This window comes from Bactrocera tryoni, chromosome 3 (genome assembly GCF_016617805.1).
Source record: "Bactrocera tryoni isolate S06 chromosome 3, CSIRO_BtryS06_freeze2, whole genome shotgun sequence".
Taxonomy (NCBI): Eukaryota; Metazoa; Arthropoda; class Insecta; order Diptera; family Tephritidae; genus Bactrocera; species Bactrocera tryoni.
The window spans coordinates 13,356,441-13,373,138 of NC_052501.1; the positions used below are offsets into that span (position 1 = coordinate 13,356,441).

Here is a 16,698-nt window from a genome sequence, read left to right on the forward strand (position 1 = left end):
CATTTTTCTTGCACACAACTTTTGCAGTAATGAAGTTTGACGAATTAATGAGAGAAAAATATGAAGGAAGCAGCAGGCGTGTATTTTTTCTGCTTCCTCATAACAAACTGATTGCTGCAAGCATGCTTATCAATCAAAAAAAAAATATTTACACTTGAAAATATGAAGCAAAAATATATAATGACAACGCTGCTTAAAAATAATTGTAAAAAAGTGTATTTAAATGTTCGCTACTCACCACTTAAATGACCCAGCTCTTTGGTGAGCTTGTGCCGCCGTTTAAAGAATACCATAACACCGACCGTGACAGAGAATATGACCAGCAGAAAGACTATCACCAAGACCATAAACCAAGTTTGATGTACAACATTCGTTGATTTATGATGTGTGGTGGTGGTGGCGGCATCGTCTGGCATGCCAGCTGGATGATAAGCATAATGACCACCATCAACACCAGCACCACCGGGATGGCCGTGACTGCCGGCTATGCCGCTATGCGAGCCGCTAGGGTGTGCGCGTGGCGGATGCACCAAATGTGTAGGATCCATAAACAGTGAGACCTGAGAAGAATGCAACAGAGAGAGAGAGAGAGGTGGAAGGAGTGGGTGGAATTAATAATTTTTATTTTAAAATATATAATATATAAATAATACTTATATATAACAATAGCATTATTAAAAATACTGAGCCATGATATAGCAATATTTGTCAGACTCACGCTAAAGTGTCGTCAGATAAATAACTGCAGTTGTCAAAAGTTAGTGAATAACACTTCGTAATGCCCAAACTTTTAAGGATCTGCTATTTTTTCAATAGTTAGAAGTTATCGATCTAAATTTTGCACATTTCTCATTTTTTTCCAAGAAGCGGTTCCGGAATCACTGACATTCGACCATTATCGCATATTAAGTCTATGTATTTGAAGAGATATCTTCATAAAATTTGGCATAAATAATTTTCCGAAACAATGGTATAATCATCCAAGAAATTGTTTAGATCGGAACACTATATCATATAGCTGTCATACAAACTGAACGCTCAGAACAAATTGCTTGTATGAAGAGCTTTGTCATTTGGCAAGATATTTGCACGATATTTGGCATGGGTTATAGTCTTATGCAATAATTCAGTTTTCGAAGAAATTGTTCAGATCGGGCCACAATAGCATATAGTTGCCATACAAAGTGATCAATTAAATTCAACTGCTTGTATGGAAAACCATTTAGTTGACGAGATATCTTCACGAAAGTCGGCACAGATTATTGTCTATGATAGCTGTAAAACATCCGAAAAACTTTATCAGATTGACCCACTATAGCATATAGCTGCCATACAAACTGATCACTCAAAAGCAATTTTACGCATGGAGAATTTTTTTATTGGACAATTTGTAATTGCCCGAAGAAACATTGTAATCTCCAAGTAATTTTTTTCAGATCGAACTACTATACCCTATAGCTGCCAAACAAAAAGAACAATCAAATTTCAAGTTCTTGTAAGTATTGCTTTGAATTTGTGAAGGGTATTATATCTTCGGTGCATCCGAAGTTAACTTTTTTTTTGTTTATACTTTTCTGGATCTTTAGAGCGCCCGTTAGACTTACCGGCTCTGCATATGGTCCCTCGCCGGCTTTCGTGTACGAATTTAGTCTCACATTGTATGTTGCACCGGTGGTAAGATTATTGAGTAGCACAGAAGTTGTTGTTGCATTCAAAGTCATATTTGCCAATACCTTCAGTGTAGTGCCAGCTGTGACCTATTTCAACAAAAAGTTAGAAAACGAAAGAAAAATATTTTTTTAGATTTCATCAAGGGGTAAGACCGAAATCAAGCAACTTCCCTGATATTTGTTTATCACCGTGGGCGATATGTGTAAAGTGAAAAATATTTAATTTTTTTTTTGAAAATTTTTACCGTGAATTCGAAAAAAATGTAGAAATATGTACTCCCTTCAAAATTGAAAACAATAGACATATCACTTTCTTTTAAATATATATTTTTTTTAATAAACGACTTTTTGAGTTTACCGACTGTGTGTGCCCCTTAATTGTGCTTTTTAATTATGAAAAATTAAGTTCTAAAAAATATTTTTGCTTATTTACTAATTCAAATAAAATTTTTTTAAATTTTAATTTCTATATATTATAGTTTTTTCTAAAATTATTTGTAAAATTTTTAGTTATATTATAGTTTTTAAATATATTTTTTAATAAATTTTTATTAACCTTTTATTCTATTAAGAAGCCTAACAACTGCATATATTGTTTGGTTTGCCAATTTCACCCAATTAATTAGCAAAAATTTTCAGTGCGAAAAAAGCGCTTGCTGCTTGATATCACGAAAATATTGTCAACAGTCAAAAAGCGCAAAATCGTTTAATATTTTAATACCATGAAAATTTAATTTGCAGAATTTAATATGTCCATGGCATTTTTTTCGCCTGCATGTGGAACTTTCAATAGAAAATACCCGCATCATAGAAACACATAATACCGCTATGTATGTCTATGGTGTAGAAAAAAGTTTTCAAATTAAATTTTCATAAACTTTATACACTCGTCCAGCCACAAAATTACATTTACATTGGCGAGCGCAGTTTACAAAAAAATTAAAATAAAAATGTAGTAAACAAAAAAAACAAAAATGAAAATAAAAAAAATAAAAGGAATGTGAAAAACGTGAAAATAAAAAATAAAATATTTACAGGAGTATGGCAACTGCATATATTCCTACATATGTATGTGAAAATAGCGAATTTTAAATACACCGCCACTTACCTCGATTTTATAGCCCAACAAGTTGCCGTTGTGATGCTGCGGCGGCGGCGGTGACCAACGCACCCAACCGGCTGTCAGGTTGTACATACCAATTTGAATGTTGTCCGGCGGAGCAGAGGGCACTGTAATGAACACAAGTGAAGAGCGAAAAGTTTCAAAAAGTTGTTAATACACACTGAACAAATATAACTACTATGTATAGGGTGTCTTGTTAGACATACATATACAATTTTCAAAATAATTAACAGCAAAAGCGCAGTACAAATATTGAACTTTGGTTTCATTAGACTATGGATATTGGTCAAAAATTATCGATATATAATTCTAAAACTCATATTCAGTAAGGAAAAGTAACAGAGCTCTTCACACAAAAAGCTGTAATGTTTCGCGAGCTCATGAGCAAAAAAAAAATATATATTTTGAGATCAAGCAGTCTAGTTAGGCCTGATTGTGGCGAATGTCAATGAATCTGTGTTGTGATGCTAACCCTTTACAAAAAAATTTGTTAAAATACGCCATGTCAATGAACCATACTCTGTTCAATCATAACATTTCAAGACAATTTTATCAAAAAATAAAATCATCAAGTCAAAACATTGGTTAGTTCACAAAACTTTCTAAATTTTTTTGCAATATAAACATACCTAAAACGAGTTCCTACAGCTCCGAAAAAACACCCTTTATATATATATGTATAAATGTGTTTTGAGAGTATGCTTGTGTACTTTCAAAATGGCAGCTCAGGCAGTAAGCACATCGAACTTGTTAATAATGAAAAGCCTGCCTGCAAAATGTTGTTGCATATGTGTAGGCGCCGCTGTGAAGTAACAACGAGCCACAGCATAGCGGAGAAAAAGTGACTCAGCCGAAAAAATTGGTGTTTCACGGGAAAAACTGCTGGTGGAAAATGCCATGAAATATGCATATATATGTGTATGTGCATATGTTGAAATTTTTTGCTGCCGGCAGTGCCAGCGTGCAAAAGTGCGTGTGTGTGGTTGCGGTTATTGGCCTCGCACGCGCACCAAGTCATGCACACACACACACACTCACACGTTAACTTACATACAGGCATTTATGATTATTTTTTCAGCAGCATTTCCGTTAAAAAGCGGCATTTTCTTTACCTTTTTCTGCGTGGCTTGTTGTTTTTTTGTGTTTTGCTACCTGTATTGATGCATTTATTTGCTTGCTGTTGTATTTGCTTTATAGCGCTTTTTGAAAGCGGCATTCACATTCATGTTTTGGACGAAACATTTGACCAATTAAATATTTGAAATTAAAGTTTTACTTCCCGTTTTGGGTAGTTTTGCGTTAGCCTGCAGTGTGTGCTCGCAAAAAAGTATAAATTTTAAGCTCCGCAAATATTTTCATTCGCTTTGATTATGTGCGTTAAGCCTGCGTTTTTGAGCAAATAACTGCAAAGCTTAACATATTTTATTTTCGCATATTTTTACGCATTTTCTTTCCTTAGCATTATTGTTGTTTTATAATATATTATATTTCTGCTTGTGTTGCTTTTATTGCAAATATCCTTTGAAATTTTAGTTTTTAGTGCGAATTTAGTATCAGCATTTATACAGTTAGTGTAGTCATTAAAAATAAATAGAGTGATCTCTAAGTAAATATTTATGCAGTACGTAAAAGCAAATACAACAATACTGCTGTATATATTTATTTATTTTTGAATTTATGACCACTCTTTAGGGGAGTTTTTAGAGCACAGGTGTTGCTGTTTTTGAATAATGCAAGTAAATACATATAAAACAAGTAAGGAAGGGCTAAGTTCGGGTGTCACCGAATATTTTATACTCTCGCATGGTAAAGTGATAATCGAGATTTCATTATCCGTCATTTAAATATTTTTCAAATACCGTATTTTTGTAAAGTTTTATTCCGCTATCATCATTGGTTCCTAATGTTTATACTCGTATTATACAGAGAAGGCATCAGATGGAATTCAAAATAGCTTTATATTGGAAGAAGGCGTGATTGTGAACCGATTTCACCCATATTTCGTACATGTCATCAGGGTGTTAAGAAAATATTATATACCGAATTTCATTGAAATCGGTCTAGTAGTTCCTGAGATATGGTTCTTGGTCCATAAGTGGGCGGCGCCACGCCCATTTTCAATTTTTAAAAAAAGCCTGAGTGCAGCTTCCTTCTGCCACTTCTTCCGTAAAATTTAGTGTTTCTGACGTTTTTGTGAGTCGGTTAACGCACTTTTAGTGATTTTCAACATAACCTTTGTATGGGAGGTGGGCGTGGTTATAATCCGATTTCTTCCATTTTTGAACTGTATATGGAAATGCCTGAAAAAAACGGCTCTGTAGAGTTTGGTTGACATAGCTATAGTAGTTTCCGAGATATGTACAAAAAACTTAGTAGGGGGCGGGGCCACGCCCACTTTTCCAAAAAAATTACGTCCAAATATGCCCCTCCCTAATGCGATTCTTTTGTGCCAAATTTCACTTTAATATCTTTATTTATGGCTTAGTTATGACACTTTATATGTTTTCGGTTTCCGCCATTTTGTGGGCGTGGCAGTTGGCCGATTTTGCCCATCTTCGAACTTAACCTTCTTATGGAGCCAAGGAATACGTGTACCAAGTTTCATCATGATATCTCAATTTTTACTCAAGTTACAGCTTGCACGGACGGACGGACGGACGGACAGACGGACGGACAGATGGACGGACAGACGGACGGACAGACGGACGGACGGGCAGACAGACATCCGGATTTCGACTCTACTCGTCACCCTGATCACTTTGGTATATATAACCCTATATCTGACTCTTTTAGTTTTAGGACTTACAAACAACCGTTATGTGAACAAAACTATAATACTCTCGTTAGCAACATTGTTGCGAGAGTATAAAAACTAAACGTAAACTCCTTAAATTTTTTTTTTTTTTTTGACATGAGTGTATAGAATTTGAATTGTTTTTGCCACATATTAATCATTTTTGAATAACTGAAATATTTTTACTATCAATTTTAATAGCACACGTTCTTCTAGTGTCCCAATTAATAGATATTTAAGTGAGTCAATTTTTACTTAAATTTTGTACGGAAAGTATACAAATTTGCATATCAGAAGAAATATCGTTTCATCTCATATACAGAGACGCCGCTTATAGAAAAATTAGTATTTTTCGCCATTTTTTTCTTTTTTTTAAATCATGACTTTGTAACTTATTAGCATCTGGTGTATGCTTTAGACAAAAAATATATTATTCCCTTTAGAAATTCGACGCAAATGTGGATTATGCCAATAAGGTATATAAGTATAACACTATCTATTTTAGGATTAACTTTGATCGATCACTTAATCTCTCCAAAAAAAAAAAATACCTGCTCCAACCCAGAACTTCTCACATTAAATGAGGATGGCACAGCAGCATGCGACCCACAAATGAAACTTTCAAAGTCTACATAGACGAATAAAAAATGACTGTTGGAATGGGCGCCGAGATCTATTGAGCAGAGCTAGATCTCAAATGACCCTTCAAGCTGCCAGTATTTCCAGGCAGAAGTCTTTTCGATCAGGGAAGTTACTAAGGTAGCCGTTAGTCAAGCGACAATTAAGGTAATAATTTACAGCGTATTAAGAAAACTTAATCTCCAACTGGCATTACAAAGGGCCTGCTGGTCAATGTATTGCATGATAGCCAACTTAACCTAATATACAGAAAACCGCGATTTTGCTGAATATCGTTGGCCAAAGTTTTCTTCAAAATTTATAGTAGGCGTTTCTGCCCAATTTTATACCACCTTCTTAGACCAGATATTGATGGTAGGAATAATTTCGATTTTCAAGCCATTCTGAAATCTAAATTGTGGAAACATTCGTTTTGTCAAACATTACAATTTGGCTAGTCCTTCAATAGGTTAGGTTAGGTTAGACGGCTGATCAAAGATCGTACGTGAACTAATATACATATGTAGTTCTTTATGAGGCCATAGAACAGAAGAACACCTGAGCTCGAACTCTTAGTAGCCAATACAAATTTGCACAGGCATTTGATTACCATTCGCGCCATTTCCGTGGGATTTCTGAAGGTATGCGCTCCCTAGTGTTTAAGTCTTGATTTTCCAAATGCGAGACAGTCAAGAAATAGGTGTTGAGTTATTTTCACCTCAAATTTTTCCATACAGCTTCTGCAGATGGCGTCCGGTACGATTCCCAGCCTTACTGCGTGAATACCAATAAGGCAGTGGCCCGTCAAAAGTCCCACAACTACGGAGAGGCTAGCCGAACTGAAAGCAAAGAGATTACTAGGTCTCTCGCGTTCGATTTATGCGACAGCACATGTACCAATGGTGGCCCAGCGCTGATCAAGCATCTATGAAGCCCAGACATCTTCATTAGAGTTATATTATTTTTTTACTTTTTGGATTTCAGAAAATATTTCGTAGATAAATCTTCCTTATCACCGAACTGACTTTTTCGAAGGTCTTCCTGCACTTGAAAACGCTTTTCTATACACTTTTATATCTCGAAATTATAAACTCACAATCCTTAAGTCGTAGTTTACTTACTTATTCATCAATTTGACTAATATGCATGTATCTTAATAATATTATATTACTTTTACTACCACGGCTACACTCACCATCTTCGTAAGTCTGCACGATTTTCGAATTGCTCGGTTGACCCTCCAGCGTCTGATAGAATGGCGCCAAGAAGAATTCATATTTCGTATATTCCTTCAAGTTGCCGACGACATGCGATTCGATCGAGGGATTCAGCACAGTCAAAATATTATATTGCTGCGAATTGGCGCTTATATCGCGATAACGAATATAAAGACCCTGTGGCAAAGAGCAAAAGAGTAAAAGAGAATAAGCGTAAAGTCGTGCAATTGATGCGCCAACAATTAATGAGCAAGTCAAGAAAACAGTTTAATTATGCTATTAACTGCGTATAAATACTTTTAATGAAATGCAACTCTGTGTGTATTTGTATATGTGTCTGTGTATAAATATAAAGAGAGCGCTTACCTCGACATATTTCTCCGTCACACTGACGTGCATTACCCAGTCCAGACGTACGGCGGTGGAATTAATTGCTGCGGCATCAATTAATTCGACAACCTGCAACAACAAAAAAAGAAAACGCATAAAGACAATGAAAAATTGCGGTCACACTTAAAATGGCTGGGAGAATTTAAAGAGTGAATTGGGAAATAAAGCTGAAAGAGCTACAAAAAGTGTTATAAATATACCGTTATATGTGTATATATGTATATAGTTGTAGGCTTATAAATATGCATATACATATGTCATATAATTAAACCGTTATATAGTGTGCATGTATGCCAGTTGTTCGTATGTATTTTTACTATTTAAATTTTGCTGTTTTTTGCAGCCAACAAATAGAGTTTTCAATTATGGCAACGCTGTGTAAATTAACCGCCCAGCTTCAACCCTCAATTCACCACCAATAACGGCGCGCTCATGCACACAACGCAGGGCCGCGCACAGCTCATTAGTCGCATAAGTAAATTTATAGCATACTTTACGGCGCTCAGTCGCTGTATATCACTTTGCCATGTGTATATCATAAAATAACTGTAAAATATTTACAGAAATGTACGCTATCAATATTTTCTTTCATGTATAACTGTATATATACATATGTACAGTTACGCGAATTGCACTTTTTATTGAAAATATATTCAATGTAAAAAATCCGAATGCAACTGAAATTAAATTTCTTTTCACAATTTATACGCCACGGCTTGAACCGTTGTAATGTTTTTGCATTTTTTTATAACAACATCAAAAAAATGTAATTTCCACAAAGAGCATGGCAACGCTGTGCAAATTGGCGCAGCTTTGGTTGAGCGGAGATAATGTTTACATTTCCATACACACACACACACACACATACACACACACGTTGAGAATGCATGTGTGCTGGTGACTGAGTGTAATTTGCCGCTTAATGACTTTATAATGAAATAATTTTTTGCACGCCACCCACAAGCCGCGCTCTATAAATCAATGCCTGGCAGAAATTGTCTGCAAATATATGCATGTGCGGCAGTCATGTATGTGTGTATATACTCAGCTTGTCATAACCACATGTATGCATCTGCATGCTTATATAAATATGCACAGCGAAGTCATGAATGGTCGCGCTTGATTGGTAAAAAGTGTTAAGTTTTTCATTTATCCTCCATTTTCGTTGCAAACCTTGCACTTTTTGTTGTTGTGGCATGCATTTTTTGCCCTTGTTTTTGCTGTAATAGCATATTGCTGCAGATCGTTGTATTTGTATAGCTTTTTACACTCACTTACTAGCAACATTTTACATGTAGAGCTCATTTCTGTTGTTGTTGGCGCTGCAACTGTTGCAAATATTTGCGCTTCATGTCCCAATAAACGGGTCAATACAATATTCAACAGCGCATTGCGCGCGTTACAAATAAATGAAAAAAGTTATACATTCACACACGCACATACATACAAACACTCACACATGCGTCAGTGATTTCTTTCATAAATTGTTTAGCTTGCCACAAAAGTCCAGGCGGCATTTGCAACACTTGTAGCCTTTGCTGTGGTAGCTGTGCCGTTGACATTTTATCTGCAGCACTGCCTGATGTTGCATACTTATGTAAATATATTTAAAATATTGGCGTGTATAATGTATAACTTTCAAGGTTATCTTTGCAGCTCGACAATTATCGATAAATAAATAAATTTTTGATTGACTTGAAAAGGAAACATATACTAGTACTCTCTGAAGACTTCTATATTTTCTTTATTTTTCATCGATCAGTTTGCATGGTAGCTATAGCATATAGTGGTCTGATTTGGTCACTTGCGACAAATAGTTAAAGGAAAAGAGAAGACGTGTACAAAATTTTATATCGATAAAAAGCACAAAAAATGAAGAAGTAGTTCGCTTATATGCAGACAGTTTGATGGTCAGACGGATATGCCATACTCTACTCAGCACCTTACGTTGATCATTTATATATGTATAGATGTATGTGATATATTCCATGAACTCGTTGAGAATTATCAAATAGCAGTTTCGAACGAATGCAACACTTGAACACAAATGCTAAAGCGAAAAAGTTATAGACTCTAGAATATTTATATGGCTCTGTATCTTAATTCCAACTTAATAAATTTTGAGATTTTTAAAGATATTTGGTGTACCAAAACATTATGCGCTGTAGGACTTCCTAAAAGAAAACATGATTTTTTGTCAAAGTTGGAAAAAGCGTCATTTTAATTTTAAATATGATTCATTGAAAGCAAAGATAGTTATGCACCGACAAAGAATAAATCATGTATCGATAATACCGACTTGAAATGGGTATTGTTTCAAGCTTTATTTTAGTGGTAGCTATCCGACTTATTCTATAAAGAAAAAGAAAGGGCTGGCAAATGTTAAGTTAAATTTACTTCATGCATAAATTTGGTACTTGATTTTAATCGGTCTGTAAATAAGTAATTTAAAAATACCTGAACTTCAGCGTCATCTATTGGATTTTTCGGACACTAGCTCTCTTTTTGAGCTTTTAGATCAACGTAGATAATTTTTGAAAGGTAAAAACAAAAGTATAGTAGAATGAAATATAAAATGTCAAAAGTTAAAAATGGAATGATTTGCGGCGATCTGAGGTGGGTAAGAGTAAGAGAGGAGTATGTTTGATTTTTTAAGGATTAATAATGGTATAACCCGATTTCCGGCGAATGTACTGGTTCTATAGAAAAATGCTATACGACAAAGTTGTAGCTAATATAAGGATCTACAAGTTTGGTATAAACACCTTTTTCACTCATGTGAAATTGCAAATATTAAATTTTTTTGGGATTTTATTCTTATCTTGTAAGATAGGATAAATAGCCGAGGATTTCTCCGCGATCTTAGGTCTTTTGTACCCTATCTTTATCTCGTACTACCGTATGCAAGAAATATTCACACTTTGTTCGTCATTTCAATTTCAGTTGTTTGTCCAAAATTCCGGTATATTTTTACGAATATCTTCACGCAAACGACGAGTACGACAAAAGCGGTATTCGTCATTGATAGTTTGGTCGGTCGAAAGAAATTCGGTGTACACCATACTTAAGTAATCGAAGAAAACTGTCAACAATTTGGCTTGCTTTGAGGTGCTTCCTTCCGCTCCACTTTACCACGACATACGGCCGACTGATCGTCTGTTTCCAGGTTGTAAGCTTAAGTCCAAGACTCATCGCCAGTAATCATATGTTTCATGACATCCTGCTGGTAGGAAAGCATTGTTTCACAGACGTTAAGGCGACGGTGGTTTTCGAAAAAATTGAATGATTTTGGAACCAATCGTGCTTTCGTTTTTCTTAAGCCCAAATGATGTGTGAAAATGGTTTTCACTGATCCTTTCGTTATTCCAAGGATGCCATAAGACCTCCGACTGTTTATTGTCGATTCTGAAGCACCAGTTCCATGATTTTATTGAAGTTACCTTGGCGTACCTTCTTATGTTCCTAACACATTTTCTTTTTTTACTTTTAAAATTAGACTTAAATCCTTCTGACGGTATACAAAATCTATATTTTATAATGGTAAATTTTCCCATGAAAATCAATAAACTTTCAAGGTATGGAAAATGTGCAATTCAATTTAAAAACGAAAAAAATAATAATTCTAGAAAGTGAAAATCGAAGTTTAATTTTGAACAGTCGGTATTTTATGATAAACAAATATATATATATTTTTTTTTTGTTAATAAGAAATTGACTTTTAACTATCAAAAACTTGTTTTAAATCTTCTACTATATTGATAACTAATTCGTGGCGCCACAAATAACACACATTTTTAGTATAGAAATCTGCAGCAATAAATTCCAAAAATATATGCACAAAACAGTCAAAAGTAAAAAAATCGCAGCATCAATATGTTGCAGAGCAACATTTAGCTTGTAAGTTGCACAGTAGCACACCCGTTACATTTGCCGGCTACTTCGTGCAGTTGCAGCGCAATCGGCTGCTAACACCACTTTATCGCGTGACATGGAATTCTCAAGATAAACAAAACATTTGTGCAAAAAAATGCGGAAAAATTAAAATAAATTTGCTAAAAGTGTGCGAAATGAAGACATGACAACTTTCGGAGACACATAAACACACACGGACAAGTGAGAGAAAAAAATTCTAATACATATTCGAAAATACAACGGGAAATCATTTGGCAACCAGCTTTGTGGCAAGTGTTCGAGAGTATTGTAAGAACACTGTACTTTGTAAGCGTTTATGCATAATGACTTGTTGTTGTTGGTGTTGTTCTCGACTGCTTTGCAACTCCTCGGCATTTAAAAAGCCACTACTGGCCGCCGCCTGCCACGCGTGTTTATGAAATTCAATTTTATTTAAATTTTATGCGACCGAAGCTGACAGAAAAACCCTCTCGTTTTGCACTTTTTGTATTTTTTCAGCGTCTAGCGGCATGCCACAACAAGGCTAGTATGTGGTGAGAGCGCAGCATTGGCACAAGAAAGTAGCTGCAAAGACCGAGATAAAAAAGCGGCACGAAGTCGTTGCAAGCAGCAGCTGGACAAAGATCGATTGCCGCATTGGCAGCGTGTTTCAGATGGCGCTTGTTGCATGCAACAAATATGCAAGTTAACATAAGCAGACATTGTTGTTCGTGCTGTTGTTGTTGCGGTTGCTGGCTGCTTACTGCTTAACTGCTTTACATGCTTTTTCCTTGTTGTTGTTTTTGTTGTCATTGTAAACATGCATAAATTATGCAAAAGTCGAGGCGTTTAGCAGAAATCATGTTGTACGCTGTGTGCTTGTTGCATGCATACTATATATACCGCTGTTGTGGCAGCTACAGCGAGTCAAGTGTTTGTGCCACAAGACATGGCACACAGTTATAGCAGCGTATGCATAAAAAGCGGCTGCTTATCAGCAAGCAATCTTTGTGACACTTTTTCCACACACACATATGCATGTTGCACGAACAGCAGCAATTGTTTTTCTAGCTATTGTTGCCACTAACTGTGCCTTGCCACTTCACTGACCAACAATACTTTTCACATGCGCACAAACGCATATGTATGTTTGTTTGCTATGTGGCAAGCGTTGCCTAAGCGCGTTGCATGCCACTGTTTTTCGTGCCACACCAAAAAAAGTTGCTACAAATGCCTTTCAATCTCTAACAAGGCGCAATTATCGCGTGAACATGCATTGCGGCGGTGGCAAGTAGCATTTTTGATTATGTGTGTGTGTGTGTGCATTGCTGCGTCGCTACAATCGTACTCAGTAGCCGGTTGTACAAATGTATGCTGCGCCTCTTTATCATATCAGCAAAGCAAGAATCATTAAGCGTTAACTACTTTTTCAATATTTTCACGAATTTTGTGGCAGGAAAAAGTATCTTTTATTATCTTTTTTAAAATTTTACTCGAAATTAATTTGGCTTAGGCGATTTTCATGAGTGAAAGGCAAACTTTATTTCAGATTTTTGTTTAATGATGTTGGTATATGTTAGTATTTAAACTATTAAAGAGTACCTGCTTCTCCGCTAATTAATTATTTAATAAATGTGTTACCAATTAAGTGTTAAAGAAACTCTTCCAGATAAGTCATATAGAAAGTACGTTAACTTCGGCTTCACCCAAGCTATACAATACTTCACTGGTGCAGTTCATACAGCACAGAAGTGTTTATAAAGATATTTTCTTTAATTTGTTATGTGTGTTTGTATAGCATCTATACGCTATAGTGGTCCGATCCGAGCAATTTGTATAGAGATTGTAGCGCTGCCTTGGACAGTAATCTACTTAAATTTTTGTGAAGATATCTTGTCAAATAAAAATTTTCCCATATAAGAACTTGATTTTGATCGATTAGTTTCTATGACACCTATATGCTATAGTATTCCGATTTCAGTAAAGTTAAAAAAATTAGCAACTTCTTGGAGAGAAAAGGACGTATATGAAAATTGCAGGTCGATATCTCAAAAGCTGAGTACATAGTATGCGTATATGCCTACAGACAGACTTCGCTAAATCGACTCAGTTCATCACCTTAACCATTTACATATACACTATATAAAGTCACCGACATTCCCTTATTGATGTTATAAACTTCGGAGTAAATTTATTATGTCCTGTTCAGGGTATAAAAATTAATAGAATTTATTTAGAATACTGTCGAATCACCATTTGGAAAATAGCCCTTAATTTTAGACCTTAACTGGTATATAACCCGAAACTATGAATAAGTCAGCTGCGAATACATCACTAAGAAGCTGTTAAATGATATTAATGTCAGTCATGATATTCTCGAGAGCTTCACAGTCGCTGAAAAATATAAATACATGCTACTGTCATAGTCAAAAAGAAAATACAAAACTACCACCTGGTACGGCTCAGAGTCAGTATAATCCGGAAAACACACGGATTCCTAACAAATACCAAGGCTTTGCTCAGCAAGTGTGGCTTCAGGCTCACAGATTTTTGCAACTACAGTAGCGTCATGCATAAAAATGTAATACCACAAAGTCACAGGACCAGCAGAGATGATTATTTCGAAGCTTTGAGTTTGAAAACCTGGAACAGGGTTAACTGCATTAATCTGGATTAATTCAGTAGTTTGTGAAAATAATTACGTTGCTAACTCCCATTTAATCCTTAAAATTTTAGAGAGTTAGCTGCATTTTCCATGGCAACATTGTTGAAAATAGCCAACTTTAATCTATTGTGAATGAAAGATAAGCAACACTGACAGATTTTTTTCAAATTTTCAATGATAAAACAAGAAGTTTTATGCTATGATGTTATGTTATGATGCAGTTTTAAAAATAATGTGCTGATATGATTCTGTAATAAAAAATGCTTTGTAAAAATTAGACGGCTAACAACCGCAAAGTGTATCTTCTAACCATTTTCATTGAAAATACATATTATAAAAATGGAAGAAATTACTTCACAGAAGCTCAATCAGCTGTTTACGAGAGTTTCAAATTCGCATAGCTGCCGCCTGTCATCTACGAATTCGGATCTGACTAAGTGCGCAGTTAATCCGGATTAACACTGCCGACTGTCAAGGCTATAAGAGACCTAAACCTGAACCGTTCCCATGGCAGTCGGGTTTACATAACATGGAACGGATCCGTATTTTTTTCCGGCCAATGACCGCCGACTCGATAGAATTCTGTCGTTAGCACAACAACAACAACAACCTAAGCCTGAGAGACTCATTTACTGAACATAACTTTAATCTCGCTCCGATCATCTTTTTACATTGACTAACTCCAACAAAAAAAACCCAAAAACGGATTTTTGTTATAAAAAAAGAATATTTCACTATAAATTATGTTGATATCTTTAATTTGTTGAAATTGTAGTGTAGTTGAGTTCAATTTTGATGCCAAGCTTTCCACCAAAAGCTAGATGCCGCTGTGATACAGTTTCGTAATTATTTCTGGGCTTAAAACGAAGTATGATTTTTTTTAATGGTTTGAAGATTGAGAAATTAATTTTAAGTAATTTTTCTTTATAAAAATGGATCGATTTATCTATACTAGCTTCGAAGTTATCCTTGTTGTTAAGATAGCAAAATATGTATCGATATTTGTAACAAAAACAAAGGAGAGCTTTCCGCTACCTCAGGTGATTCAACTAGATTGTATAGCAAGTTCAAATCAATTGAAAGTAAATTTGAAAGAAAAACGGCCTTGACGATATTTGCTTATTTCTGTTTATGGATCGATGTTCTATGAAAATGCCTCACGATCTCTCACTTCACACATTCAAGGTACATAACCGACATGCAAAGCCAAGATATGCAATTAAAGATCTCATAAATAGCTCAATTCCTACATTACCATATTCTACTAACAACATTTAAGTATATAAAAAATTTCAAAAAAATATTAAAAAAACTTCAAGAACATAATATGAACCGAAGGGCAAACTCACCGATCACAACCAGACACCAAGCGACAGCAATCGAGATAATGAAGTGTAACAGCAACAACAACTAATAGTTCAAATTTTGCAACTTTTCAGACAATATGCTTGCAAGCAGACTTTACAAAAACAATAACTCGTACTATCATTACTCATACTAACTCTTATTGTATTTGCAACAATGTAAGCGCCCTTCTGTGGAATAATTTCTTCAGCGACAACAAAAATAGCGTAATTTGTCTTATGAAAATTTTGCTTTCTTGCAATTTGCGCAGTAAAAGCAACAATTATTGTAATTTCTTTCCATTCAATGGCAGACAAATGAAGTTCCGTACAGTGGCAGTGCCACGTTGCAACACCATAAAATGCAGCAGCGACTGGCTTGACTGTTCGAAATCGTCTGCGAACTTAGACGACGCATGAACTTGAAGACACTTTTTGCTGCGAAGCCAAAGCAGTTTTCGGTGTTTATTTAGCTGCGTCATTGTGTGGCACTTAATTTTTTCTTTAAATAAATTCCAGCTTCAAAGACACCGCGGCAACGAAAAATATTAAAATTTTTTTGCGAGAAATTTTTGCGGGGAAAATTCTTCAAATTCGCGAAAAGTAGAAAAAATCGCAAAAAAAATTGTAAAAACTCGCCACGCCACATTTCACTGCCAGTCGCTCATCTCTCACTCGCTCAAAAAGTTTCGAGCGCTGCACAAATTGCATTGACGCCAGCCACAGCGCCGCCGCCATGTTCTGCCTATCAAATGCCGTTACTTTGTTTGATTGCATATTTCAAAAGCCCGATTTGTAAGCGTCGGCCAGGCTTTTCATAGCTTCAACTTCATTGTCAGCGATTGTGGTGGCTCTGTTGAGGCTAGCGGTGGCTGTCATTGAAAACGTCGATATCGAACAAGCGTCTATTTCGCGCTATGCGGCCGTAACTTCTTGGCCTTTATGGCTACGCTTCGTTGCACCTTTCAGATTCCTGTAACAGCCATA

The 16,698-nt window shown here is 35.6% G+C and overlaps 1 protein-coding gene across 1 annotated transcript in view; it reads right to left on the minus strand.

Moving 5' to 3' along the window:
• Positions 1-16,698, minus strand: part of LOC120773100 (protein sax-3) — a 111,224-nt gene that overhangs the window by 7,829 nt on the left and 86,697 nt on the right. The window contains exons 13-17 of the mRNA XM_040102071.1: positions 7,789-7,881; positions 7,401-7,599; positions 2,779-2,900; positions 1,605-1,757; positions 239-560 (exon numbers count right to left, since the gene is read on the minus strand). Of these exons, the coding sequence (XP_039958005.1) occupies positions 239-560; positions 1,605-1,757; positions 2,779-2,900; positions 7,401-7,599; positions 7,789-7,881 (889 nt within the window). The remainder of the gene's footprint in view (positions 1-238; positions 561-1,604; positions 1,758-2,778; positions 2,901-7,400; positions 7,600-7,788; positions 7,882-16,698) is intronic.